At 40.5% G+C, this 27,645-nt stretch overlaps 1 protein-coding gene across 1 annotated transcript; it reads right to left on the minus strand.

The window, feature by feature from the left end:
• Positions 1 to 5,111: 5,111 nt before the first annotated feature.
• LOC137374603 (PEST proteolytic signal-containing nuclear protein-like) lies at positions 5,112 to 27,370 on the minus strand. Its single transcript, XM_068040945.1, has 5 exons — positions 27,281 to 27,370; positions 24,545 to 24,783; positions 21,042 to 21,116; positions 15,080 to 15,135; positions 5,112 to 9,964 (listed from the first exon to the last, which is right to left on the minus strand). The coding sequence occupies exons 1-5, from the start codon at positions 27,324 to 27,326 to the stop codon at positions 9,841 to 9,843; spliced, it is 540 nt and encodes a 179-aa protein (XP_067897046.1). The 5' UTR covers positions 27,327 to 27,370; the 3' UTR covers positions 5,112 to 9,840.
• Between the last annotated feature and the right edge of the window lie 275 nt (positions 27,371 to 27,645).

Here is a 27,645-nt window from a genome sequence, read left to right on the forward strand (position 1 = left end):
GCACTTGACAGGGTAGATGCAGGAAGGATGTTCCCAATGGTGGGAGAGTCCAGAACCAGGGGTCATAGTCTAAGGATACAGGGTAAACCTTTCAGGACTGAGATGAGGAGAAATGTCTTCACCCAGAGAGTGGTGAGCCTGGGGAATTCACTATCACAGAAAGCAGTTGAGGCCAAAACATTGTATGTTTTCAAGAAGGAGTTAGATATAGCTCTTGAGTTGGATGATCAGCCATGATCAGAATGAATGGCGGAGCAGGCTTGGTGGGCCGAATGGCCTACTCCTGCTCTTATTTTCTATGTTTCTGTTTCTGTGATGATTGTAGCCCATTGGTTGCCACTGAGTTGAAGGCGTAGGGTCATGGGCTGTTCGTTAATATCAATTGGAAGTTAGAGTCATAGAGTCATCGAGTCATCGAGAGATACAGTACCGAACAGGCTCTTCGGCCCTTCGAGATTCTGTAAGTTCTGTAAGTATATCTATGATTCTATTTTTGATGGCGAACGCAACTCCACGGATACGGCGATTCTCCTCTGGTTTCCCCTTCCAGAAGAAAGTGCATCCTCCTCCTTCCTTTCTAAGCTGGCCTTCCACGGGGAGTCACGTTTCACTGAAAGCTGCAACATGGATGTTATTTCACACAAGTTCCCGAGAAACGATGATGGTTCTCCTTTCAGGATATTCACTGTTGTCTATTAGGGTGCGCACATTCCAAGTACAGAAATTCATGCATTTTATTGCTTGTGTGTGTTTTCAAATGCAAGGGTGGTGCACCGACCAGGTGTGATTTCCTGGTCAGGACAGTTTGGGACAGCCTTTGTTTGCGGCACCTTTTCTAGCCCCTTCCTCAAGTGAGGTGAGCAGAGGGGACCCGTAAAAGGACTGTTCAGTCATGGATGCTGCTGCCAGAGAGCTACTTCTGTCCCAATTCCAAGACCTCAGTGACCAACAAGCAACCACCGCATACATGCAGATTTGTGACTAGAGACCTCCAGGTTGACAGCCCTATCTCCGACACCACTCCTCCATCGCCGTAGGGCTTTTCGGTGTCCCTAGCAGAGGATTATGTGTGTCTTAACGTGAGGAAGTTGGTGCACAGTTGACAACTGCACAATCTGGATGAGTTGGCAATGTTTACCCAATGGCAAAGCAAGCCATGATGATTGGTGAGTGCCATTCCCACTACAGCCTTCATCGCCTTCACAGCTGTTGATGTACATGTGCCTCATTTATCCACCTGTTTCACCGTTGAAGACTTGAAATGTGTTTTTATTAGGTTCGTCCCTCTAGATCCACCCAGATCATTGTAGCAGGCACACCTCGTGCAGGTTTTGGCTGGGACGGTCTGGATGGAAGGACAAGCTGTGAGCAAAGCCACAACCAGTCTGCCATCCTGGGATGCGAGGACAAGTTCTAATGGGAAGGTACTACTCAGCAGAGCCCTTGAGCCAGGGTTGGTTCCCTGGCTTGATGGTAATTGTAGACTGAGGGATATGCTAGACCATGAGATTACAGATTGTGGTTGAATACAATTTTGCTGCTGCTGATGGCCCAAGGCACCTCATGGATGCCTACTTTTGCGCTGCTAGATCTGTTCTGAATCCATCCCATTTAGCACGGTGGTAGTGGCACACAACATTATTGAGGATAACTTCAGAATGAAGATGGGACTTGGTCGCCACAAGGACTGTGCAATGGTCATTCCTACGAATACTGTCATGGACAGATGCATCTGCAACAGGTAGAATGGTGAGGACAAGCTTGGTTTGTTCTCCTTAGAACAAAGAAGATTGAGGGTAGATTTAATACAAGTGTACAAGATTATGACAGGCTTAGATAATTTAGACAAGGAAAAACTGTTTCCATTAACTAATGGTACAAGGACTAGAGGACACAGATTGAAGGATTTGGCCAAGAGATGCAGAGGGAATACGAGGAAGAACATTTTTTACGCAGCAGGTGGTAATGACTTTGCTCACAAGGGTGGTGGAAGCAGAGACAATCAATTACTTCAAGAGGAAGTTGGACAGCCACTTGAGGGAAATAGACTTGCAGGGCTAGAGGGATTGAGTGGGGAAGTGGGACTGATTCGATAGCTCCGTGGAGAGCCAGCATGGGCCCGATTGGCTGAATGGCCTCTTTCTGTGTCATGAATAACTTGATGGTGAGGTCAAGTGGGGTTTTTCCCTCTTGTTGGTTTTTTCACCACCTGCTGCAGGCCCAGTCTGGCAGCTTTGCCCTTCAGGACTCGGCCAACTCAATCAGTAGTGATGCTACCAAATCACTCTTAATGATGGACGTTGAACCCCCCAGTCCAGAGTATATTCTCCACCCTTGCTATCACGTGGTGTTCAACATGGAGAAGTACTGGTTCATTAGCTGAGGGAGGGCAGTAGGTGGTTACCAGCCAAAGGTTTTGTTGTCCATGTTTGACCTGATGGCACTAGACTTCATGGGGTCCAGAGTCAATATTGAGGACTCCCAGGGCCACTCCCTCCCAACTGTATATCACTTCTAGCGGGTCTGTCCTGCCAGTGGGACATGGCATACCAGGGATGGTGATGGAGGAGTCTGGGACATTGGCTGCAAGGTATGGTTTGGTGAATATGACTATGTCAGGCTGCTGCTTGGTTAGTCTGTGAGACAGTTCTCCCAGTTTTGGCACAATTTCCCAGACGTTAGTAAGGACTTTGTAGGGTTGACTGGACAGAGCGTGCCTTTGTTGCTTCCAGTCCCTAGCTCAATGCGGGTGCTCTGTCCTGTTTTATTCTTCTTTGACTTTTCTCTAGCGATTTAATACAACTGAGTGGCTGGCTAGGCATTTCAGAGTCTGGGTCTGGAGTCACATGAAGGCCAGACTGGGTAAGGACAGATTTTCTTCTCTAAAGGACATTAGTGAACCAGATGGGTTTCTTTTAATGACAGTCCAATTGTTGCATAGTCACCATTACAGTCATCGAGTCATTTATGGCATAGATGTAGGCCATTCGGCCCACTGAGTTATGCCAGCTCTCCAGGGTGCAATCCAGTCAGTCCCACTCCCCTTCTTGATCCCCGTAGCCCTGAAAGTTTATTTCCTTCAAGTTCCCATCAAATTTATCTCCTTATCTGAGGAAGGATGGTCTTGCTATAGAGGGAGTGCAGCGAAGGTTTCCCAGACTGATTCCTGGGATGGCGGGACTGACGTATGAAGAGAGATTGAGTCGGTTAGGATTATATTCGTTGGAGTTCAGAAGAGGGGGGTTCTCATAGAAACCTATAAAATTCAAACAGGACGACAGGGTAGATGCAGGAAGGATGTTCCCGATGGTGGGGGAGTCCAGAACCAGGGGTCATAGTCTAAGGATACAGGGTAAACCTGTCGGGACTGAGATGAGGAGAAATTTCTTCACCCAGAGAGTGGTGAACCTGTGGAATTCATTACCACAGAAAGCAGTTGAAGCCAAAACATTGTGTGTTTTCAAGGAGTTAGATATAGCTCTTGGGTCTAAAGGGTTCAAAGGGTATGGGGCGAAAACAGAAACAGGTTACTGAGTTGGATGATCAGCCATGATCAGAATGAATGGCGGAGCAGGCTCGAAGGGCCAAATGGCCTACTCCTGCTCCTATTTTCTATATTTCTGTTTCTATGATGATTGTAGCCCATTGGTTGCCACTGAGTTGAAGGCACAGGGTCATGGGCTGTTCGTTAATATCAATTGGAAGTTAGAGTCATTGAGAGATACAGTACCGAACAGGCTCTTCGGCCCACCGAGATTCTGTAAGTATATCTGTGATTCTATTTTTGATGGCGAACCCAACTCCACGGATACGGCGATTCTCCTCTGGTTTCCCCATCCAGAAGAAAGTGCATCCTCCTCCTTCTTTTCTAAACTGGCCTTCCACGGGGAGTCACGTTTCACTGAAAGCTGCAACATGGATGTTATTTCACACAAGTTCCCGAAAAACGATGATGGCTCTCCTTTCAGGACATTTACTGTTGTCTATAAGGGTGCGCACATTCCAAGTACAGAAATTCATGCATTTTATTTTGCATATTCCTTTTGAAATCACTGATTGTCTCCGCTTCCATGACCCTCATGGGCAGCGAGTTCCAGTCATCACCACTCACTGTTCTACTGAGACTAGCTTTTTAACTTTTAATTTATTAGTTAATTGAATTTAAATTCCACCCGTTGCCATGATGAGATTTGAACTCTGGATTACTAGTCCAGTAACATCACCACTATGCTACCATTTTCAGATAAGTAGACTCCAATGATTAAATTATGAAAGATTACACAAAGATTGTATTTCCTGAAATTTAGACGATTAAGGGGTGATTTGATTGAAGCTTTTAAGATATTTAAGGGAATAGAGATAGGGTAGATTGGGAGAAACTATTTCCACTGCTCAGGGAGTCTAGGACCAAGGGAATAGTCAAACAATTAAAGCCACACCTTTCAGGAGGGAAATTCGGAAACACTTCTACGCACAAAGGGTGGTAGAAGTTTGGAACTCCCTTCCACTAACAGAAACTGATGCAGATCAATTATTAATTTTAAATCTAAGATTAATAGATTTTTTTAACCACAGATATCAAGGAATATGGGGTTTCGATGTGTGTATAGAGTTAGGTCGCAGATCGCCCATGATCTGATTGAATAGTGGAACAAGCTCAAGGGACTAAATGGCCGACTCCTTTTCCTATGTTCATGGTGATAGCATCTATGATAATGCAGCTAATACTGTTAAATAAACCACTATTAATGTATTTCTGCATTCAACTCTGTCTTTCGTGACACTGGCCAGTAAGAGGTACACTTTACCCATGGGTTTTAACACACGTCTGCTGTAATTGATCTGACTTGGCAAACGACCAGTACAATTTGGATGACGGTACGTGTAACAGTTCAAAGAAATGTTGTTAGACATTGTACACTGAACCCCAGATATGAATGGTGGACCCCAATTTAATGTTCCAACATACATGTCAGGAAAGGTGGATCAGAGGAGGAGGGAGTGTTATCTGGTGCTCTTCAACCAAGAAAAGCTGCCTACTGCAATTTCCAGTACAATATTTCCTAAATATTGCAATGTATTTAGTGCCCAATCACACAACTCACTACACATAAATTGTGCAAATATTTAATGGAGAATTTGCTGATCCAGAAAGCATTTTATTTTCCCTGCCCAACTTGCAAAATTTTACATTTTCAGTACAATAAAAATCACATTTCCGTAACAAAACAACCTCATATGCAAACACAGACAACCAGAAGCTTCTTTATATACAGCATGTCTTACAGATGAAGAAAATCAAATACTAACATATGAAAGTACTCCAAGTTTTAACATTTAAATCCTGCATACAATCTGCATTTGCACCTGTGATTCCCTGCAAGTGAAGCTCCTGAACTCATTTTGGCCATCTGGGGAGGCATGATTCCCATAGGTAGAAGAGGAAATCTTGATTGTAAATCAACCATTTTACCACTTAGCTGCTAGTCATGGCAGAAGAGGATTTCAGAGTAAGTTGCTTACCTACCCCGATAATTAAGAAATCATGCCTAGCTTCAGGGACACGAGAAAAAAATAACTAGAAGAAAATAATAAGCAGGTAAACAGGTCAAGGCAATTATGATTTTAATAAATTCTGGCCATCTGAGAGGTTTTCTTCAATAGACAGCCATTTGAAACAAACTGCTCATTTGGCATTGCTTCAATTCACATCCCATCAACTGCTGCAGAGTAAAATAATTCTGCATAGTATTTAATAAAAAAATCAAATGAAGTATTATGCGACAATCTGATATCTCAAGAATTACTCTACTAGATAATTTGCAAAAATAATTTTGTATAGCATTTACTACAACTGCACTGGTTTCAAAGTGAAGCAGATTGCATTTTGTAAGTCAGCACACGAGAATTTTGGTGGGGCGGGGGGGGGGGGGGGTAGAAATTAGGTGGGTTTTTTTCTGAAGGATTCACAATCTCTTGCTATATATTGTAAATAAGTGTTTCTATCACAGCTTTTGTATGTTGAATGACTTCCAGATTTGTTACAATTCTGGACTGAGTGGAATCTGAAAAATAAAAAGAAATTTAAGTTTTTTTCCTCCAATTGGGCAAGAGCCTTTTCAAGCGATTCACTAATTACCTGCAGACTTTGGGGGGTGGGAGGTTAAAGAGAGAGAAATAAAAACACACATATTCCCCCTCCTGTCAGGGCGAATCAACTGCAATGACTGTAAAAGCACACAAATGATCAGGTTCGCCAACAGAACTGCCACAGAAGCTCTGAAATAATTTTTGCGCTCAATTCAATATCACAGATACAGATCTGTGGTGTAATACTAAACAGGATAAGTTAGTCACACAAAAAACACTTTATGGCTGAGTTATGGTCTCTACAAAACAGTACTCCCAACTTTAAAAACATTTGAATAGTGTCTTCATAGTGCTAACAAATGCTGCAAAGTGACCTACTGTGAAGGCTGCAGTCACTAAGTTCCTGTACCCAACAGACACGTACTGAATGGCAAAGATTATAGCTGACAAAGCACTGCTGTTCAATGTTTTTGGACGGTTTTGAGTGATCCAGTTATAAAAACATTGACACACGCTCAATGAAACAGGCCAGGAAAAAAAAAAACCAGTAAACTCACATCTTCCACTACACTCCCAAACCAGTCCATTTGTTAAAAAGGAATTTATTTGCAAGAAAGAAGTTCTTCTTGTAGTGTTATTTCCCTTTTATTGCCAAATTTTCTTCCCTCCTCTCGAAGACAATGACTCCTTGTTGCCATATGCTCCACAGGTGTCAAGCATGCTTCAGTACCTCACTTGTGATCATTATTCGTGTGCGAGTCTCAACAGTAAGCATCAGCATGCTATTGAACTGTGGGGAATTTCACAGCCAAGCCTGATCCTTTCCTTACCCGATATCCACACATGTACACTTCCAGCAGGATCCATGAATAGTAATAAACTGATATAGCCAAAGGAGTATCATCTATTGCGAGTTTTTGTTCAAAATTACACCTCCAATTCCAATTGAAAAAATATAGGTATAAAGACATTTACATCAGGCTGATTCCTCAAGTTCACTGATAAGGAAGCACCCAGAGTGACATTAATAATTACACTGAAGGCTGTATCTTTTTACACCAGTCTAGGAGACAACCTGTGAACATATGATTGTAATTGAACTGGTCTCAAGGTGGAAAGAGCAGATAGGGAAGGCCCCATGGAATGAGAAATTTAAAGTTTGGTTTTAGAAAAAGTCTGAATATTCTTCTCGTTTCCAATGGACAACAGGAAAATATTTCATTCAAAATGTACTGGAATGAGTAACTCTCAAGTGGCCATTCTTCCTGCGTGAACTCAGTGAATGTTGATGGTCAATCAGGGAAAGGATCACAGGCTAGTGGGATCTTTTCCTCAAATATCAATGCGCACACACTTGCCAACATCAGAAGCCACTGATGTAAAAAGCTTTGCTGATTCCTCCCCCTCAGTACAACTATCACATTTTACTGTTACCATCTCATATATCAGTCAACTGCCCCCCAATTTACCAGATGCTATGAAGACTGTACAGACTCCATCTTAGGCTATCTTGGCTACAAAATGCACCCCCTAAAAAGCCTACAGAAAGAGCATTGGCACATAGGAAAGAGTGCAGATAGAGGTGACAGGTCTTGGGGCCCCAGATCTTGATTAAGGTAAGTGCTTCATATACATTAGTGAGAAAAAGTTATAAACCCCATAAAGAATCCTTAATGTAGAGAAGCAACTGTATCAGCAAAATTAATTTTGCACATCGCTGGCAACCTCAAGTTGTGCAAAATATTCTTTGGACTAATAGTGCCACATTTACAGCATCAATTTCAGGTATATTTCACTGAATATGCTTTTATTGAAAAAGGTTACTGCGTGAACAAGGTTGCCTAAATTTATATATATTTACACAATCTTAGAAAGATTGTGTGAAATGGAAACAAGTGCCTGTAATATACAGGTTGTAAAGGGAGATAAATCTACATTTAGGTGCTTCACTGTCACATGTTCTTATGGCGTTTATACCCTTTAAAAGAAAAACATGAAAACAGCCCAAGATCATATGATGTACAAAGCCCTCTTCGTCAATCCTACACCATGAAGCCCCAGTCCAGTGACATTATGAATGGAGAAATGAGTGCTCCTCACATCATTATGTACAAGTACTGAATCTTTTTTTTATATAGTACTCAGGATTGGGACTACACAACACAATACACTTTCCCCTGATTTGTAAATGTTTAGCAGGAATATTTCTTCTCTGCACTCTTTGTAGCAAATTTGCAAATGTATTTATAAATAACCCATCACAATTTTCCTACAAATAGCAAACAGATGAAATTTTCAACAAAGGTCTTATTAATAGCTCAATTATTCTCAAGGATGTTATTCCTAACCTTCAAATTTCTGGCAGATTTATACCACAGAAAACATTGAGCTGGGAAGTGGAAGAAAATGGAATAAATTATACAGAGCTCACTACAGACAGACTCCGCTACAACTGGTAAACGCCTTCTGTTAGGATTTTTGAAGGGGCAACCCAATGACAGAACATACCTGATATTAGAATGGGGATTCTAGCACACCAAAGAATATCATTAAACAAATGTATAAATTTATTCGATTCAGCAAAAGAGCAACAGCCCAGAAGATAAGCCTTCCAAAACTCCAATGTTTTAGTGACCAACGGTAGAATGTCACGTGGTACACTGGGAACAGTAACACAATCCCAGTTTAGAGTTTATTTATTGTAGCTGTACAGCAGAACTAATACAAGACTTTTGAAGCCTGAGGACAGGACAGTAAGAATTGCAGCAAAGCTGTGGCTGTACTAATTCATGTGGATACAACCACATCAGTTAACTGTAAATAGTGAAGTTTCTAATTTATATCTTCAAGTGTCTAATCTGCTCTTACTTGCAATTGCTTTGCCAACTATTCCTCATTAAGCATTTGTCTTGTGGGAATAGGAATGATAGTACTTACCATATTCTAATGGAGCATGTCAAATTATGACATTTAAGTATTATTTTACATAATACCATGACCCTATTAATAATAATCTGGAATAAAGTAGTGCAGTATCATGGAGTACTGATGTGCATGAAGTGACAGGACTTGGTTTTCCCCTGCCATTCCACACACAGTGATTTCCTGTTCTGCATCACAAGGTTAGAACATCAACTGGAAGTTAAACTACTCCTACTTGAGTTTATACACTAAACTAGGAATGCCTCATTAGCCCATCCTCTTGCTGAGAAATGGTGTGGCACTAGGAAATTTAAGTTTTTAATTGTCAGATTTTTAATTTTTGAGAGACATGAAATTTGCTTAAACCAAAAATATCCCTCCTATTGTAAAATATAAAACTGCTCTTAGAAACAATGCAATTAATGACCATGAACTTTTCAATGGTGTGAAAATTAACAACTTTGCCCTGCTACTTAAGTATTGATATGTAGCTATGTTAGTTTGCAGCACTCCAAACAGAATAGCCCATTGTGGCACACTAAAAATAATCAACGGTAGCTACAAGAGATAACACGAGGTCTAAATGCTGATTTTTGTGTCAGAATATTCCAGCAATGAAATTGTATGAAGGGGTTATCTACTGTTTACTAAACACATTGCACTCATTACAATTTATAGGTGAGAAAGTCTTAAGTATACATTATACACTTATTGTTGAAAATGGTTTCCATTTCGAAGCAATCTGGAGGATTTTGAACTCATCTTAATCCCTAAATTTCCTTTCTACTTCCCAGAGCTCACTCAACTCTGGCTTTTGAACAATGCCATTTAATCTTCGTCTCCAAAATTCCGCAGCTGACTTTTCATTTTCCGTTCCCATAACCTCTGGTTGTCAGAAAATCCTTGTTTTCCCTTGTTGAAGGAATTTGGTCCGGCTGATGTTGGTGTTTCGCTGCAGAAAGACAATGTAAGTTACCAAAAAGTGTAACTGAGTGCATAAATGCATTGTGTCACTTTAACATATACAAGTGTTTCTAACTCAGAGTGGGAGCTTATAAGTTAAATTCATAAAAGTCACAGTCCCCAACGTTGAATTCTCTATGGTCCTTAAACATTATTTAGTAAAATGCAAAAGACATAACACAAGCAAATTATTGTATTTTACAATTAAAGCTGCTCAACTGACTTTGCGACAGCAACATTAGCTGTTTGTTTCCTTATTTAACCCATGCTAACGGAACATAATATGCAAAAGCTGCAACAGAGTTGTATCCTAAAGACAATTGCCAGGGCACTATGCTGGGGCCAACTGACTCCCACAGCTACGTTGACTCCACTATTAGCCCATGACTCCCACAGTACCATGACTACACTTCCTCATACCTTGCATCCGGTAAGAACTCTATTCTATTCTCCCAATTTCTCAGTCTGTTGCATCTATTATGATGCCATCTTCCATACCAGTGTTTCTAATAAATCTTCCTTTATCCTCAACTGAGGATTCCCCTTCATGGTTGACAGGGCCCTCAACTGTGTCTATTCCATATCTAATCACACCCTTCCCGTCCCTCCCAGAACCACAATAGGGTTCCTCTTGTCCTCATCTTACACCCCACCACACTCCATTCAATGGATCATCCTCTGTCATTTCTGCCACCTCAAAACACATCTTCCCCTCCCTGTTCAGCATCCCAAAGGGACCACTATCTCTGCAACACCCTGGTCCACTCTTCAATGACCCCACACCCACTCCCCTTCCCATGAAAGCATATGAAATGCAACATCTGCCCTTTTACCTCCTTCTTTTCCACCATCTAGGGCCCCAAACACTCCTCCCAGGTGAAACAGTGATTTACTTGTACTTCTTTCAATTTAGCATACTGCATTTACTGCTCATGGCGCGGTTTCCTCTACACTGGGGAGACCAATTGCAGACTGGGTGACTGCTTTACAGAACATCTTTGTTCAGTCCGCAAGCATGACCCCAAGCTTCCAGTTGCCTGTCAATTTAATTCTTCGCCCACTCCCACCCTGACCCCACTATCCTCAACCTCCTATACTGTTCAAATGAAGCTTGAGGAACAGCACCTCATCTTTCACTTAGGCACTTCGGGACTTGCAAAACTGAGTTCAACAATTTCAGATCTGCCCCCATTTTATCAGACCGTAGTTGTTGATGATGGTTACTTTCATTAATGCCTCCTCTGGACCTATCTTTTGTTTCTTTACTTGTTCCATTACCACCCCCTTTTGTCTTACATCATCATCTCTTTTATCATTTACTCTCTCTTGCCTTCACCCCAACACAGTTTTCCTTTCTTCCCCATCACCCTTTCTGCACCTCTGTACTTGCTTAAAACTTGTTATACCTCTAACTTTTTTCAGTTCTAATGGAATGTTATCAACCTAAAATGTTAACTATTTCTCTGAGATGCTGCCTGACTTGCTTCCTGGGAAGTTAATTATATATTGCTTGTACAATTATTGCTGACAAATATTGGACTGAAAAAATTACATTTCTCCAATCTCTTGACTGCAATATTTTCATGCTCCCAAATATTTATTTAATCTTCAATGTATAAAATACTTTTTTTTAAAGCAAAGTTCATTTTCATTCAAATTTGCTTACATAAACTTATAGATTTGAATATTCCCTCTGTCCATTTCAAAACCAGGTTTAAAGCTTACAAGGAATTATCTGGAAAATGTTTACATGCTAATATCTGCAAATGCTTCTCTCTTCAACAGATATACATAAAAATGTGCAACTTTAGCCACAGTTTCTATAATTAAACTACATTATCTAGAATTCAGTGACCAACTGCCCTTTCGAATGAGATTTTTTGGTTACAGCAGTTCTTAAGTTATACTCAAAAGAACATTTACATGAGCATTGATCACTGAATTCAAATCATATGGTTCTAACAGTAGGACTCCAGTTAAAAAATAGCATGTCATTTATAATGTATTAAAACAAAAGCCAAGTACTCAAAATTATTTTATTCTTCCTGTCAGCAAAGATGCTTTAATAAAATTAAAATAGGAGTGATTGCTTCTGTACGAAGTAGCATAATAATGTTCCTTATAAATCTTTCCGATTACTTTTGGATTTCACTAGCTTGCACATTATACTTTCATGGAGTTGATCTGATAGTTGTAAGACTATAGAGAATATTCATCAACAGTTAATTTTAATGAGATTGCTAACTTTTTATTAGGTAATGGATTCAAGGGATATTGGGCACCAGTGGGTAAATGAAATGAATGTTTAGTCATTATCTAATTGTAGGACACGACTGGTTTAACAACGTTAACTATGTTAACTAACTGAAAAAGCTAGTAGTACTCAAATATAGTTGAATACAAGAGCCAGTCAATTTTGTTACAGCTTCACACCATCCACAATATTACCTAAAGCATATAAATGATTTGAGGTTGCAAACATCAAATTCAAAACATAACTGCATTGTTAAAATGTGAGTCATTCTAAATTCTACAAGATATTCACAAGACAATATATAGCAATAGGTAAATATAAAGCCCACAGAACAACTAACAGACTACAAGTTGTGTTTTATGATAACGTACACATTATGTGGTTTAAATGCACGCATAATTGGTTCCAGCACGCCCCCAACGTCTTGCTTCGAAATGCTTATTTGTCCTTAATTATTATTCATGTTTTCAATATTTCTAGCTATTAAAAGTCAAGAATTCCAGCTCCCTTGATGGCTTAAATAGTAAATGTATCACCTGGTGATAGCATACAGATATTGACATTCTCTAGCTTATGCTGTTAGTTAATCGAAGCCAGAGCAGTAATAGGAGTGGTACATTGGCCACTGTACTCCTGGGCTGCTGGGAAAGAAGAGAGGGGCGGGCGCAGGGAAGGAATCACCATGTTGACCTAACAGGACCAACACTATAATCACAGCTCTTGCTTGATAGCCAATCTGCTAGAAAGCATGTTCACCTGAAAATCAGGCAATATGATCAGACTACTCTGCCCTCCCACCTTAGAATGGATAATTGACTGGTGACCTTGCCTTTAGGATCTTGTGAAAAATGGGTACTTGGGTGATGTACCAGAAGTCACTTTGTCCCAGCATCAACTAATGCTTGTGGGGCAGATAACTGAAAGGGGGAGAATAGTACAACTTGTAATTAGGAGTTTCTGATTTCAGGAAATACAAGTAATTTTCCACTAATTCTTGCCTACGATGCAAAATCATTCCCCAACTATAACCTACCAACCATAATTCAAGATCCCATTTTGGAAGAAACAAATTAAGTTGAAAAGTATGTTGCAATATAAGGCATAACACTTTATTACACTAAAATAACAATTTTACAGGTGTACAGCATGTGAAAGTTATAGTAAATCTAATTTTAGTGAAGGTAGCCTTTTATTCACATACTTCCAACTGAATAATATTGGGTATACTTAAAATATGTATTATATTCTCACTTAATTCTAAGTAGCGTGCCTGACTTTCTGGCACCAGTGTCATCTAAACTGGTTAAATTAATGTTGGGAAATTTCCCTTTAAAATTAAGATATAATAGAAGATTTTGTCAATCACTGTGAGACAATCAGTAGTTTGCAGTAGCAGACAGTCTGTAGTAATCTTCTGGAAACAGCAAGCTGCCTCTGTAGAAGCAGTTCACTAGGTTTCATTTTATGGGAATCTTTACATGGTGGACACGGAGGAGATCCCTTGGGGGTGCAACTATTAGATAGGTAGCAGTGCTGGCTTGTGAAGCTGCAGTAGCCAGTTGCAGTCAGAGAAAAGTGTTAATTAACTATATAAGTGACTGAGTTCAGAAAAAGACAAGAGTGAAGCAAGCTCAGTTATCACTCTCGTTTAATGTGGGATGAGTCAAAACTGAATATCCCAGTGTAACAGATAGGCCCATGGCAAAAGGGTTCATTGATTCAACACTCCAAAGGCTAACATGTGGGTCCCAATGAAGGAAGGAGAATGAGTAAACTACACCCTTGAGGATGAGGTTTTGTGAAGTCTTCATGCCGTTAATCATCCACAAAGACATGAGCTGTTTAATAAGCTGGCTATTCAAAGCTGTTAACTCAAAGTAATCTCACCAATTTAGAATCTCAGATTCTGGATTCTGCTACGGTTAGTACACAGCAGCAGATAGTGCTGACTTAGTGATACACTGAATTGCCCGTATAACCATTGCTACTCATTTTAAGTAACTGTCCATTAAAGATTTTCTACTCAACTGCTAGATAACTGTTCATTTATACATGTCTATTAAACATTTGTGAATTGTAACCAATAAATAGCTTTTAGAGCATGACTTGTACTCTGGCTTCTTCTTTGATGATTTGGCAAAAGTAAATTCACCCTCTCAGCAGCTTGAGGATAACCTAATTGACAGTCAGTAAACTAAAATAAAAACAAGAAATGCTGGAAATACTCAGCAGGTCTGGCAGCATCTGTGGAGAGAGAAGCAGAGTTAACGTTTCGGGTCAGTGACCCTTCTTCGGAACTGGCGAATGCAACTGGCAACTGGTTATTTGCCGGTTCCGAAGAAGGGTCACTGACCCGAAACGTTAACTCTGCTTCTCTCTCCACAGATGCTGCCAGACCTGCTGAGTATTTCCAGCATTTCTTGTTTTTATTTTAGATTTCCAGCATCCGCAGTATTTTGCTTTCATGTCAGTAAACTAAATTCAGTTTGATCTGAACTGAATTAAATGCAAAATAGTTCAGCAAGCCAAATCATGTATCATTCATCCCAACAGCTATGCTGATGGGGAGAACTGAATCCCTTTGTAAGGATTCATCTGGCTCCTCTGTGTATACTTATTAGAGTACTGAAACCCAGCTTTCTTACAATACACTTTTGTAACCATGCACTGGCCTCTATTTTAGCTGTGAATAAAACAGCATACCACAAGGATTTGTCTGAATATCAGTAAAACTCTTAAAACTAATAACTATTCAACATCATGTCTCACTGGTATACAGCAATAAGTGCACCCATTAAGTTATGGCTTTTGTGCTTTGAATCTTCAATGTTGCAATTGTTAAAACCATACCGTCCCATATTCTTCATGCGCATTTTTGCTTCAGGGGGCATTTCCTCAGGCTCACTCTGCAGATAGAATAAAGATTCCATTAACCACTCATCAGCCTTTTATAATACAGGTGTATTTCAAGCCTAATCTTAGTTAAACAAGTCAGTTGGAAAATTGGGTTTTTCCAAATTGTTGGCAAAAAAATTCTAGTCATCAAGAAGATCCAGGAGACATTTTGTACACTCACTGGATTCCTGATGCAAAAGTCCAATGCAGATTCACCATTTAGAAAAAAGCCATCCTCTGCAGAAAATTTACTATCCTGCTTAGCATGCCATTTAGCTATGACACCTTGCATACACAAGATTGAGGCTCGCCCAAATGAAAAGTAGCATCAAAATGCAAGAAAATGTAACTGCCAAAGACAACTTCACTGGTTACATGGGGAAGCTGCAATGCCTGGATGGGTACTGAAACATTATTTTAAAGAGCCTCTATCCAGGAAGAAGTAAACATTCATTTTAACCATAAAAGTGATTTTTTAAAAATGGGATAAAAGAGAATAGAACCCGACTTAAAGTACTACTTTAAAAGTATCAGTTGATTATAATTTTTCTTCACCATGGATGACCTATATGCAAAATCCATTATGGTAGGTTTAGAATCTAACCATTTTGATGAGACATTAAACCAAGGCTCCATCTCCCTGTTCAGATAGATGCAGAAGATCCCATGGCACCAATCAAAGAAAAGTAGATCTCTCCTGGTGTTGTGGTCAATATTCATCCCTCACCAACACCACCAAAGCAAATGAACCAGTCATTAAATTTGTTTGTTGTTTTCAGAATCTTGTGCACAAATTGGCAATCATATTAACCTACAAAACTGAAGTGAATACAATTCAAAAGTTATTTATGATCTATCAAGTGCTTGGAGTATCCTGAGCATGTGAAAGGGGCCATACAAATGCAAGTCCTTACATTAAAACAGAACTGGTCTGAAATGTTGCCCCTAACTACATATTTGAAGCTCTCAAAACAATCCATTGAAAGAAATCCATTGGGCGTAGGTTAAAAAGGCTGCACACCACAGCAAGCGTACTGGTACGCTTGTTAGGCCACAGCTGGAGTACTGTGTACAGTTCTGGTCACCACACGATAGGAAGGATGTGATTGCACTGGAGGGTGCAGAGGAGATTCACCAGGATTTTGCCTGGGCTGGAGCATTTCAGCTACGAAGAGAGCAGACAAGGCTTAGGGGGGGACCAGATTGAGGGAAACAATATTATGAGGGGCATGGATAGGATAGATAGGAAGAAACCTTTCCCTTAGCAGAGGAATCAATAACCAGGGGACATAGATTTAAGGTAAGGGGCAGGGGGCGGGGAAAAGAGGGGGGGGGCGGGGAACAGAGGGGGGGGCGGGGAACAGAGAGGGGGCGGGGAAAAGAGAGGGGGCGGGGAAAAGAGAGGGGGCGGGGAAAAGAGAGGGGGCGGGGAAAAGAGAGGGGGCGGGGAAAAGAGAGGGGGCGGGGAAAAGAGAGGGGGCGGGGAAAAGAGAGGGGGCGGGGAAAAGAGAGGGGGCGGGGAAAAGAGAGGGGGCGGGGAAAAGAGAGGGGGCGGGGAAAAGAGAGGGGGCGGGGAAAAGAGAGGGGGCGGGGAAAAGAGAGGGGGCGGGGAAAAGAGAGGGGGCGGGGAAAAGAGAGGGGGCGGGGAAAAGAGAGGGGGCGGGGAAAAGAGAGGGGGCGGGGAAAAGAGAGGGGGCGGGGAAAAGAGAGGGGGCGGGGAAAAGAGAGGGGGCGGGGAAAAGAGAGGGGGCGGGGAAAAGAGAGGGGGCGGGGAAAAGAGAGGGGGCGGGGAAAAGAGAGGGGGCGGGGAAAAGAGAGGGGGCGGGGAAAAGAGAGGGGGCGGGGAAAAGAGAGGGGGCGGGGAAAAGAGAGGGGGCGGGGAAAAGAGAGGGGGCGGGGAAAAGAGAGGGGGCGGGGAAAAGAGAGGGGGCGGGGAAAACATGACATGCATGTTGTCATGTATTGCAGCGTCACCAGTTTGGCACTTCATTAAGTATGCCTGCTGCTGCCCCTGGCAAGTTCTCCTACACTCTTCATTGAACCAGGGTTGATGCTAATGGTAGAATGACGGATATGCCAGACCATGAGATTACAGATTGTGGCTGAATACAATTCTGCTGTTGATGGTCAACAGCACTGCCTGGATGCCCAGATTTGAGCTGCTCTATCTGTTCTGAATCTCCCCCATTTAACAAGGTAGTACAGCAGCACAACACGATGGAGGGTATCCCCAGTGTGAAGAGGACTTGGTATCCCCAAGGATTGTGCGATGGTCACTCCACAGTGGCGCAGTGGTTCGCACCGCAGCCTCACAGCTCCAGCGACCGGGTTCAATTCTCGGTACTGCCTGTGCGGAGTTTGCAAGTTCTCCCTGTGACCGCGTGGGTTTTCGCCGGGTGCTCCGGTTTCCTCCCACAACCAAAGACTTGCAGGTTGACAGGTAAATTGGCCATTATAAATTGCCCCTAGTATAGGTAGGCGGTAGGGGAATATAGGGAAGGTGGGGATGTGGTAGGAATATGGGATTAGTGTAGGATTAGTATAAATGGGTGGTTGATGGTCGGCACAGACTCGGTGCGCCGAAGGGCCTGTTTCTGTGCTGTCTCTCTAAATAAAATAACAAAATAAAATCTGAGACAGGTAGATTGGTGAGGACACAGTCAAGTCAGTTCCTCCCTCTTGTTGGTTCCCTCACCACCTGTCATAGGCCCAGTCTGGCTGATAAGCCCTTCAGGACTCGGCCAGTTCAGTCAGTCGTGATGCTACCAAGCCAGTCTTGGTGATGGGCATCAAAGTCGCCCGACCAGTGCACATTCTGTACCTGGGTCTGGAGTCACATGTAGGCCAGACTGGGGACAGATGGCTAAAGGACATTATCGAACCAGTGGGTTTTTAAAGACAATCCAGCAGTTTCATGGTCACATTACTGAGACTAGCTTTTTATTCAACATTCCATGGTGGGATTTGAAACCTTGTCTCCAGAGCAATGGTCTTGACCTCCGGATTGCCCGTCCAGTAACATTACCACTATGCTCCTGTTCCCTTTTCTGGTTGTAACATTTTACTTCGAGGCCATTTATCCCATCATGCTTGAGCCTGCTCTTGACACTATCCTTAGTTCAATTCCCCTAACCTTTCTTCACATCCTTTCAATTTTTTTTCAGTTTGAACATTTATCCATTTCACATTTGAAAAGCTATTATGGACTGTTTGTACCAGTTTCTGCTAAGTAATTCCATGTTTGAACAGTACAATAAAATCACCAAGCCTGCTCCTTAATACTTTTGATAATGATCTTAATTTTATGTCCTCTAATTCTACTCAAACAGTAGAAACCAATTTCTGCTATTCACTTAATCAAATACCTTGTCATTCTGAAATCTTAGAAGATACCTTAACTTCTATTCTGGTAAAAAGAGCACTAATTTCTCCAGCTAAAGCCATTCATGCCTGGTATTGTCCTTGTAAGTTTCTTCTGTACCCTCTCCATGGCATTTACATACTAACTGTATATAGACTCATAATTACCACTTTGCTTCTGTGGCCGAAGCCTCTATTTATAACTCATAAGTCCTCACGGGCTTTTAAAGAAGTTTCTTTGTCTTCCTACTTGATCTTAGTCCAATCCCAACTTGTTTGTAACTGGGCAGCAGTTCCTCAGTGTTTTGTTCCTAAATTCAGTTGATACCAGCTGTAACATAAAGGCAAGCTTCCTTTCTGTTTTTTATCCAAAAATATTAGAAAAAAAGTTATAGTTGTCAGCTGAGTTATTCCACTCATGTACAGACAAACCTCAAAATTACCAGCTCATTGTTATACCAAGAGAACATCTTGGGGAATGGCACTGAGAATACTTCTCATGAAGCCCTCAGTAGACCTGCTGCTTTGTAGTATTTGTGCCTCAGTTTACTGGCAACCTAAATGTTGGAACTAGAATTCAGCTTTAGTTCTAGCCCAGCAGGATAAACCCACGTTAGCCGATATTGTTAAAGGTTCTCTATTTTCAGGTGTTTTCCCTCTCTCCTTTAAATCTGCCGTCACCATCCCTCTCCTTAAAAAAAAAACAGCCCTTGACCACACTGTCCATACAAACTACCGCCCCACCTCCAACCTCTCTTTCCTCTCCAAAGCCCTTGAACGTGTTATCGCCTCTCAAATCCATGCCCATCTTTCCCGGAACTCCATGTTTGAATCCCTTCAATCAGATCTCCACCCTGCAACAGTACTGAAACAGCTCTCATCAACATCACAAATGACAATCTATGTGACTGTGACAAAGGTAAACTATCTCTCTTTGCTGTTATCGATCTGCCTGCAGCCTTTGGCACGATTGACCACACCATCCTCCAATGCCTCTCAAGTGCCGTCCAGCTGGGTGAGTCTACTGTTACCTGGTTCCATTCTTTACTTCTCTAATCGTAGCCAGAAAACCACATAATGGCTTCTCTTCCTGCTCCCGCACCATTATCTCTGGTCTTCCCCCAAGAATCTATCCTTGGCCCCCTCTTATTTTGCATCTACATGCTGCCCCTTGGTGACATCATCCAAGAGGGCAGCATTAGTTTTCACTTGTACATTGACAACACCCAGCTCTACCTCACCACCACCTCTCTTGATTGCTCCACTGTTGCTAAATTATCCAACTGTTTATCTGACATCCAATACTGGATGAGCAGAAACTTCCTCCAATTAAATGTCAGGAAGATTGAAGCCATTATTTTCAGTCCCTGCTCCAAACCCCATTCCATGGATACAGACTCTATCCCTCTCGCTGGCCACATTCTGGGACTAAACCAGTCTGTTCGCAACCTTGGTGTCATATTTGCCCGAGGTGAACTTCCAACCACATATACGCAATATCATGAAGACCCCCTATTTCCACCTCCATTACATCGCCCGATTTCACCGTTTCAGCTCACTTGCTTCTGAAACCCTCATTCATGCCTCTGTTACATCTAGACTTGGCTATTTCAATACAGGCCTGGCTGGTCTTCAACAGTCTACCTTCCATAAAATTGAGGTCATCCAAAATTTTGCTGGGCATGTCTTAATTCGCACCAAGCCTGTTCACCTGTCACTCCTGTGCTCACTGACCTACAGTGGCTCCCAGTCAAACAACATCTTGATTTTAAAATTCTCATCCTTGTTTTCAAATCACTCCATGGCCTCACCCCTCCCTAACCCTGTAATCTCCTCCAGCCCGACAACCCTCTGAGATATCAGAAATCATCTAATTTTGGCCTCTTGAGCATTCCTGATTTTAACCACTCCACCATTAGTTGTTGCACCTTCAGCTGTCGAGGCCCTAAGCTCTGGAATTCCCTCCCTATAACCTTGCTTTCCTCCTTTAAGACACTGCTCAAAACCTACCTCTTTGACCGACTTTGGTCATCTGACCCAATATCACTATGTAACTCAATGTTATATTTTGTTTCATAATGCTCCTGTGAAGCGCCTTAGGACATTACGTTAAAGGTGCTATATAAATATAACCTGTTGTTGTACTATTAAGTGGATCTATGAGCTTTTTATTTATGCAATACAGAATAAGCTCCATTCTAAATATTTCTCTCTTGCTTTCTCTGAGGGTAGGACCAACTCACAGCACTAGCATTTTACTACTACTTTTATGACAGCACAGTTGAACTGGAAATAGGATCAGTAACCACAATATGACGCACCTATATGGTCTGTCGGCCAAAAAATGTAAATAGTGTCATTCCAACTACTCCTCAAATCTCTGCCTTTTTTTAAATGGGCATCTTCAAGTGTTGTAAGTTGCAGAATCAGTTACCAGACTAAATCTGTTTCAAATGTAGCTTTTAAAAGTTGGAAATTTGATATAAACGCGCTTTTCTATATTTGGAAATATTATGCAGAATATTGTGTAAAGACTACTTTAAGAAAATGTACTTACATCCTCATCTTCATTGAACACTGCTGCAACTGAAGGTTTCTTTGGAGCTAGAACAGGTGGACTTTCTTTTGGTTTCTGGGAATAGAAATAAATGATGAGACTTCAGTTTTGATAAATAGATCACTGGAGGCGAAATAAAACAAACATAGGCCTAACAAACTAGTTTCCCAACTAGATGTTACAGATTTGAGTTTTTGGCCTTACAGTTACCCAAACATATTAACCTTAATAGTGCTGCACCGCAGGATCAGTGTTAAGACCACTGTGCTTCACAATCACAGAATGAGCACAGTAGAGCTATTCGATTAATCCCATTCCCATGCATCCTCCCTGTTGGCCTGTAAATTTTTTCCCTTCAGGTGTTTAGCCAATTCTCATTTGAATGTTAATAATAAATTTTATTTTCCAACACCCTTTCAGGTAGTGCATTCCAGATCACAAGTCAATGTGCAAAAAAAAAAAAGTTTCTTCTGCCAATTACCTCAAATTTTGCCCTCCGGTTACCAGCCCTTCTGTCACTGGAAGCAGTTTCTCCTTATTTGCTCCATCAAAACCATTCACGATTTTGAACATCCCTATCAAATCTCCTCTAGGAAGAGCAACCCTGGATAATCCAATCTCGCCACATAACTGAAGTCCCTCATCATTGGTTTTGCATCCTCTCCAAAGTCATGACATCCTTCCTAAAGTGTGGTGCCCAGAACTGAACACAATATTCCAACTAACACAAACAGTTTTTTAAAAATAAAGTTTTAGCATAACTTCTTGCTTCTGCACTCTTTTCCTCCATTAATAAAGTCAAGGATTCCATATGCTTTCTTAACAGCCTTCTCAACTTATCCTAACACTTTCAATGATCTGTAGACATATCCCCAGATTTGTCTGTACCTTCATCATACCCCACCCACTAAAAAATCTATTAGATAAACTGGATGAAGGCATTGGGGGAAAGTTTGCAGATGACACAAAAATTTGAGTTAATCTTAGATGAAAAAAAAAACAATCAGATCAAGATACTATGATAGAAATGGGCCCATGTATGACAGATGTCAACCATGTGTATACCATGCAGGGCTCTGAAATAAACACTGTTAAGGAGGAAAGAGAACCTAGGTGTTATAGAACATGAGCCCCTAACAGTTCATGAACAGTGCTGCGAGGCTACAGCAAATGTAAATTGAGCGTTAGGATGCATTGCTAGGGTGATCCAATATAAAACAAAAAACACTATTGAGCTCATCTCCCCGATGATTTTTAATCTACGACCCACTTGCCAGAGAGAGTAGGTCCTCTTTGTCTACTCTAACAAACCCTATCATGATGAAAACTTCCATTAGGTCAGCTCTTAACTTTCTCTGTTCCAAGGAGAACAGTCCCAACTTTTCCAACCTCTCCCGATATCTAAAGTCTTTCATTCTTGGTAACATCTGGCTGTGGGAGGAAACCGGAGCACCCGGCGAAAACCCATGCGGTCACAGGGAGAACTTGCAAACTCCACACAGGCAGTACCCAGAATCGAACCCGGGTCGCTAGAGCTGTGAGGCTGCGGTGCTAACCACTGCCCTATCACCTAAGAATTTGTGTATGTGAACACCTATCATCTACACTTTGCAAAATCGTGCCATTTACAGTATATTATCTTTCCATTTAGTCCTCCCAGTGCCACCGAGGCAGGAATGAAAAATCTAAAATTGTAGAAATTTTAATCAAGTACAAGGAAATTTGCCCAAAGGAATTAATTCCCCACTGAGCAACTTAATGCCTGATTAACTTAGTTTGGTCAGAAATGCAAATACACGTTTCACATTCTATCTTGCTTCTTGGATTTTCAATCAGTTTATTTAATCTTTCTTGCCTCTCTTCCATCCCTCCCCATTGCCTCCAAAATAAAGTCCTCTGCATCAGTTTTTAAGTTGAATATCCAAGCTGGTCTCGGGCCCCCAATGCTTCTGACCACTGAAAGGAGAGCAAGAGTGACTTGGCTAGTGACTTCTACTTGAAAAAGCATCTCCATTCTGTGCAAAGATAAGTGGCATGGAATGTATTATACAGGAAACTACAAACAAGTACTTATATCCTGTGTGGTGACAACTGGTAAAATAATAGATTTCTAGAACTGATCTGCAGTTTTACTGAAAAGGTAATGATTTCTTTTACTTTTTAAAGTAGATTATTCAACTAAAGGAGCACTATAACTGAACCTGATCGTATCCTCGTCCAATGTTCATAGATATGCAGTTCCAGCGGAGGTCAAGCTGCTCTTCCACCACCTCCAATCTAAGATTGCTAAAACTAATTTCAGTGCCTCAACCTAAGTTAAGATTAGCTAACTTAATAAAAACTATAGATCAAACCCGAGACCTCTGGGTTATAAAGCTCAGAGACACACTAGATGAGCATGCTGAGAAATTGAAAAATGCACTTTAAAAAAATCCAATTAACCACCCACTTCTCCACCCTCAACTGCTTTCATGAATATTAACAATGGGGACTCTTCATTCTGCTAATGAGCGGTACGTCTAAACATTTTTGTTTTGTAGTCAGAACATTGGAACAGGAGTAAGTTATTTAGCCCCTTGACCTTGTTCCACAATTCAATTAGCAATGGCTAATCTGCTCCTTAACTACATTTATTGGCCTTTGTTCAATATTCCCAACACCCTTACCTACCAAAAATCTACTGAACTCAGTCTTGAAAATGCTCAATTTGTCCCACTTTTCTGTATATTTATTAAACAGCTTGAGTACAGTAGTGTACAAATAGTTCCAAAAGAATATTCCAAAATATAATTTGTGTACATATATTCAACATTAGAGCAACATAATCCAAATTTGGACTGGTAATATGAATTTACACACCTCATATCAGCATCAAAACCATGTTACAATGATTAAAGCTATTATTACAATTATGTGTTTGCCTACTTCAAATGTTCAGCTTTGTTTGCAACTTCTAAATGTTAAATTTTACATTTACTAAAAGTAAGCAATGCATTTAAAATGTAATGTTGAAGATTTGCACTGGGAGAATCCTTACTTCCTTGCAGCAACTGCTTACAAACATTCTAGGGATAAACTGCATATGTGATGATTCTCAGCACAACAGAGTATTAACATTTTTAATCCTACATTGTTCATATACTTAAGATTAATTACATTTCTCTCAAGTGGGAGGCCATTAGCAGAATCAGGTTAAAATTGATGCAATTTAGCATTGCATACATGTTTTCATTTGGTGTTCAATACAACCATTTAATATGGCTTTACTGCTCATATATAAGGTTCAGCATTTCATTACCAGCCCCAATTCCTCTGCTTGAATTATGCTGATTTCAGTTTATGCACTGTTTGGTTCTGAACTCCTCCTCCCTTCCACTGTTGAACTTGCCCAATGCTTGAAAAGTCACAGGACCATGTAAATAATGATTCTGCAATTAGAAATATCCGTTGCGATAAACTACAAATACCCTTTCGACACATCAAAAGCAAAAAAAATTACTTACATTTGCTCCTAATTTGATGGATATTGGGGCTGGCTTCTTTACGGTCATACTTCCTATTGAAAATCCAATTTTGGAAACTTTTGCAGGGGTGGGTTTGTTGTTTGTATCTCCAGCAGCAGAGTCATCTTGATTTTTCTCGTCAGCTGCTCTTTTCTCTGCACTTCGAGTTGAACTTTCTCCTTCATTACTGGAAGAAACAGTCTTAGTTTTCACAGTTTTCTCTTCCTTCTCTTCTGGTCCTGGTGGAGTCGAAACAACTTACCAAGATGAGATACTTTTATCGAGCACTTTGACGGATGCAGCAACCTCATTAAGTATTTAGGGAGCTTCTGTGGGTGCGCACTGACTGAACCAGTAGTCTCTTCCACTGTTTGTCAGATACAGTAGATGCAGGCACTGAGAAACCATTTCATAGATGGATGGACTCTATATTTCAGTTTCAGGGCAGGATTAATCCAGTGCTCCTGTTTCTTGGACCCCAAAGAAAATTCACAGGACCAAAACAGTACACATTTTGGTAGACCAAAAGGTCCACACTGAGCAAACATTCACCAATGACTGTACAAATTGTAGACTTTCAGGTGTTACATTATAACGCGTGTTGGGGGGAGCATTTTTACTTCACAGCACCAGAATGACAACATCCTAAAATAACTGATGACCAAAAGTAGTGCCAAGATGGGCAGCATTTCCAAGAGAATGATTCACATAGGCAAGTTATATTCAATTATGCTAAGAGCTACAGTTCCAGCAAGTTCAGTTTTTACTGTGTGAATTTTTATCTTGTCTTATTTTTCATTTCTTACTCGGCAGTAGTAACATCCAACAGAATACATGTAGTTCCAGTGATCAAACAAATTAGAGAGATAATTCTTCAAATCTCTGACAATCAGTTTGAAATCTGATTAAACTAATGTTAATTCTGAAGACAAAATTCAGAAATGGAAAATAATGAGTCAAAAACTTTAAAGATTAAATAGTTTTACAAATATAGATCAGTTAATACAGAATAAAATTTTATTCCAAAATAAATAAATACTTTAGTTAAATTCAAACTTGCTAGTTTTCAAAAAACAAATTCCTCCTGGTTTTGAACAAGTAATTTCCAGAAATACCTTTCAAGTTCAAATGCTTTTAACACATACACTAGCTATCAGCTTTTTTTCCCAATAGCACATACGCATTAAATAGCCTCTGCATTCCTGACGAGGAAACAGTTATAGAGCCAGCATATATTCCCTTCGTTAGCCTGACAGTTAGCCAGCCAGAAATGAATAAAATAGTGGCGACTGATATATGTTATATATCTAGAGCACACAAAATTTCAACAGCCTGTTCTGACTTTCTAATCACTGTGTCTTGCCGCATTTATTTACCATTTGATAGCAGCTTCCTCCTGCAAGACTAATACTATAAAAATTTTAGAATGCTAATAAAAAATTCAATAAAATTGTATCTGCCAACAAGCTGATTAAAAATTAGAAGGTTTTAAACAGAATATAACCCACATATTATTTGAAAAACTATATTTAGAAAAACTACAGCTAACACTTGGAAGATAATTATTTATATCAAGTTAGATGTTCTAAATTCCAAAGGTGTCTGCAAATGTAATTTACCACCAGGTGAACTATTGTAATTTTAAAGCACACAGTTATCTTCAGTTGTAGTACAAAGCAGCAACAAGGATGTTCTAACTTGTGGGGTTACTGATCAATCAAAACTAGTACTGTATTGGTCCTACTGGATTTTTCATGTTGCCAAAACCCTGAATCACTGAATGTATCCAGCACTGTTTTTACATAGTATCATGTGACAAGTTAACAGTCACATACATTATCAAATAATTGTACTTGACATCTTTTTTTAGGAATGTTCAACAGTTAAGATTACAAATTGTTACAAATTTAGAACAAATGCATACTTTGTTGTAACTTTCAAGCAACTATTCTTGGCTGCGGTTTTAATGCTTCCATTCAGTTACTTAGATTGACTTTCAGATACTATTCAAAAAATCATGAAAATAAACAAAAAAGATATCCGTTTCAAAGCAAGACGTTAGCTGACAAAATGAGATCAATTATCAAAAAAGGTAACAAAACTTTCTGCCCTAACGCATACTTTCATTATATTGTGTTTATCTACTTTTTAACCGTATAATCTGAACTAGTTAAATATACACTGGATCATAATCAGATTGGCCAATTCACATTAAACGACGAAGAATGGTAGGTTCCCACATTTCACAGCAATTTAAAGAAAAAATGTTTTTTAAAATAAAGTAAACCAGATCTGTCATTTCACTTGCAGTAGAAATGATTCCGCGTACCAGGTTAATTGTTTTGTTTAAAAAAGTATGAATTAGTTATTTTAAATCAAATGTCACATACTTGTTAAATTTCCACGCGAAACCCATTATTTTAGTACTAAAGAAATTAACCCTGACAAATCGTTCGTTTTAAAATGAAATTTGAGCTTTCATACACTTAAAGATAATATAGCAAATTAGACTAACCTATTCTAGTAAAAATACACTCTAGCCCAGGGCGCGAAGCCAGTGTACACTGGGGAGACACTCTAGGCCCGCCCGCCTGCCTACTGATCCCGTACAGGCTGCACAATCCTATTCGGGGATCTCGGTTTGTGCTTTATTTTTATTATTTTGTTCCCTTCGCTAATATGTGGAAGTATACGTCCTGCAGCGCTTTGTGTAGTTAAAAGATTAGGAAGCGGCACCTTCGTCTTGCAGTTTCTCCAGCTCCGAACGCGTTTCCTCCGCCATTTTCCACCAACTTCAAACCGCCAATAGCACCCTGGGAGGCGTGGCATCACTTCCGGCGCTACACCACCGTCACTTCCGGCGGCATTGCTATTGCCATTACCTGGGCCCCCAAAGTTTGTTGGGCATCATTACTCGAGAAATGAGGAGGGAGTTACAATTAGAAAGAGGGAGAAACTTGGAAATCCTTCCCTCTGATGAAAGGTCCACACATGAAATGTTAGCTTGTCCTGGAAGAACAACCGTGATTCAGGGAACATTATTACGTGACATATTGTGTGGCACAAATAAAGAAGACCAACACAACGAATGACAAAGTTCA

This window comes from Heterodontus francisci, chromosome 10 (genome assembly GCF_036365525.1).
Source record: "Heterodontus francisci isolate sHetFra1 chromosome 10, sHetFra1.hap1, whole genome shotgun sequence".
In the NCBI taxonomy this organism is placed as follows: Eukaryota; Metazoa; Chordata; class Chondrichthyes; order Heterodontiformes; family Heterodontidae; genus Heterodontus; species Heterodontus francisci.

Bases quoted from the DNA above. Each gene is read 5' to 3' on its own strand.
- LOC137374603 (XM_068040945.1), bottom strand. From the start codon at position 27,326: ATGGCGGAGGAAACGCGTTCGGAGCTGGAGAAACTGCAAGACGAAG. The intron at 21,117-24,544 runs GTAAGTAATTTT...TTCTATTCCCAG, and splicing joins CCATCAAATTAGGAGCAAAT to AAACCAAAAGAAAGTCCACC. The intron at 15,136-21,041 runs GTAAGTACATTT...TTCTATCTGCAG, and splicing joins TGTTCAATGAAGATGAGGAT to AGTGAGCCTGAGGAAATGCC.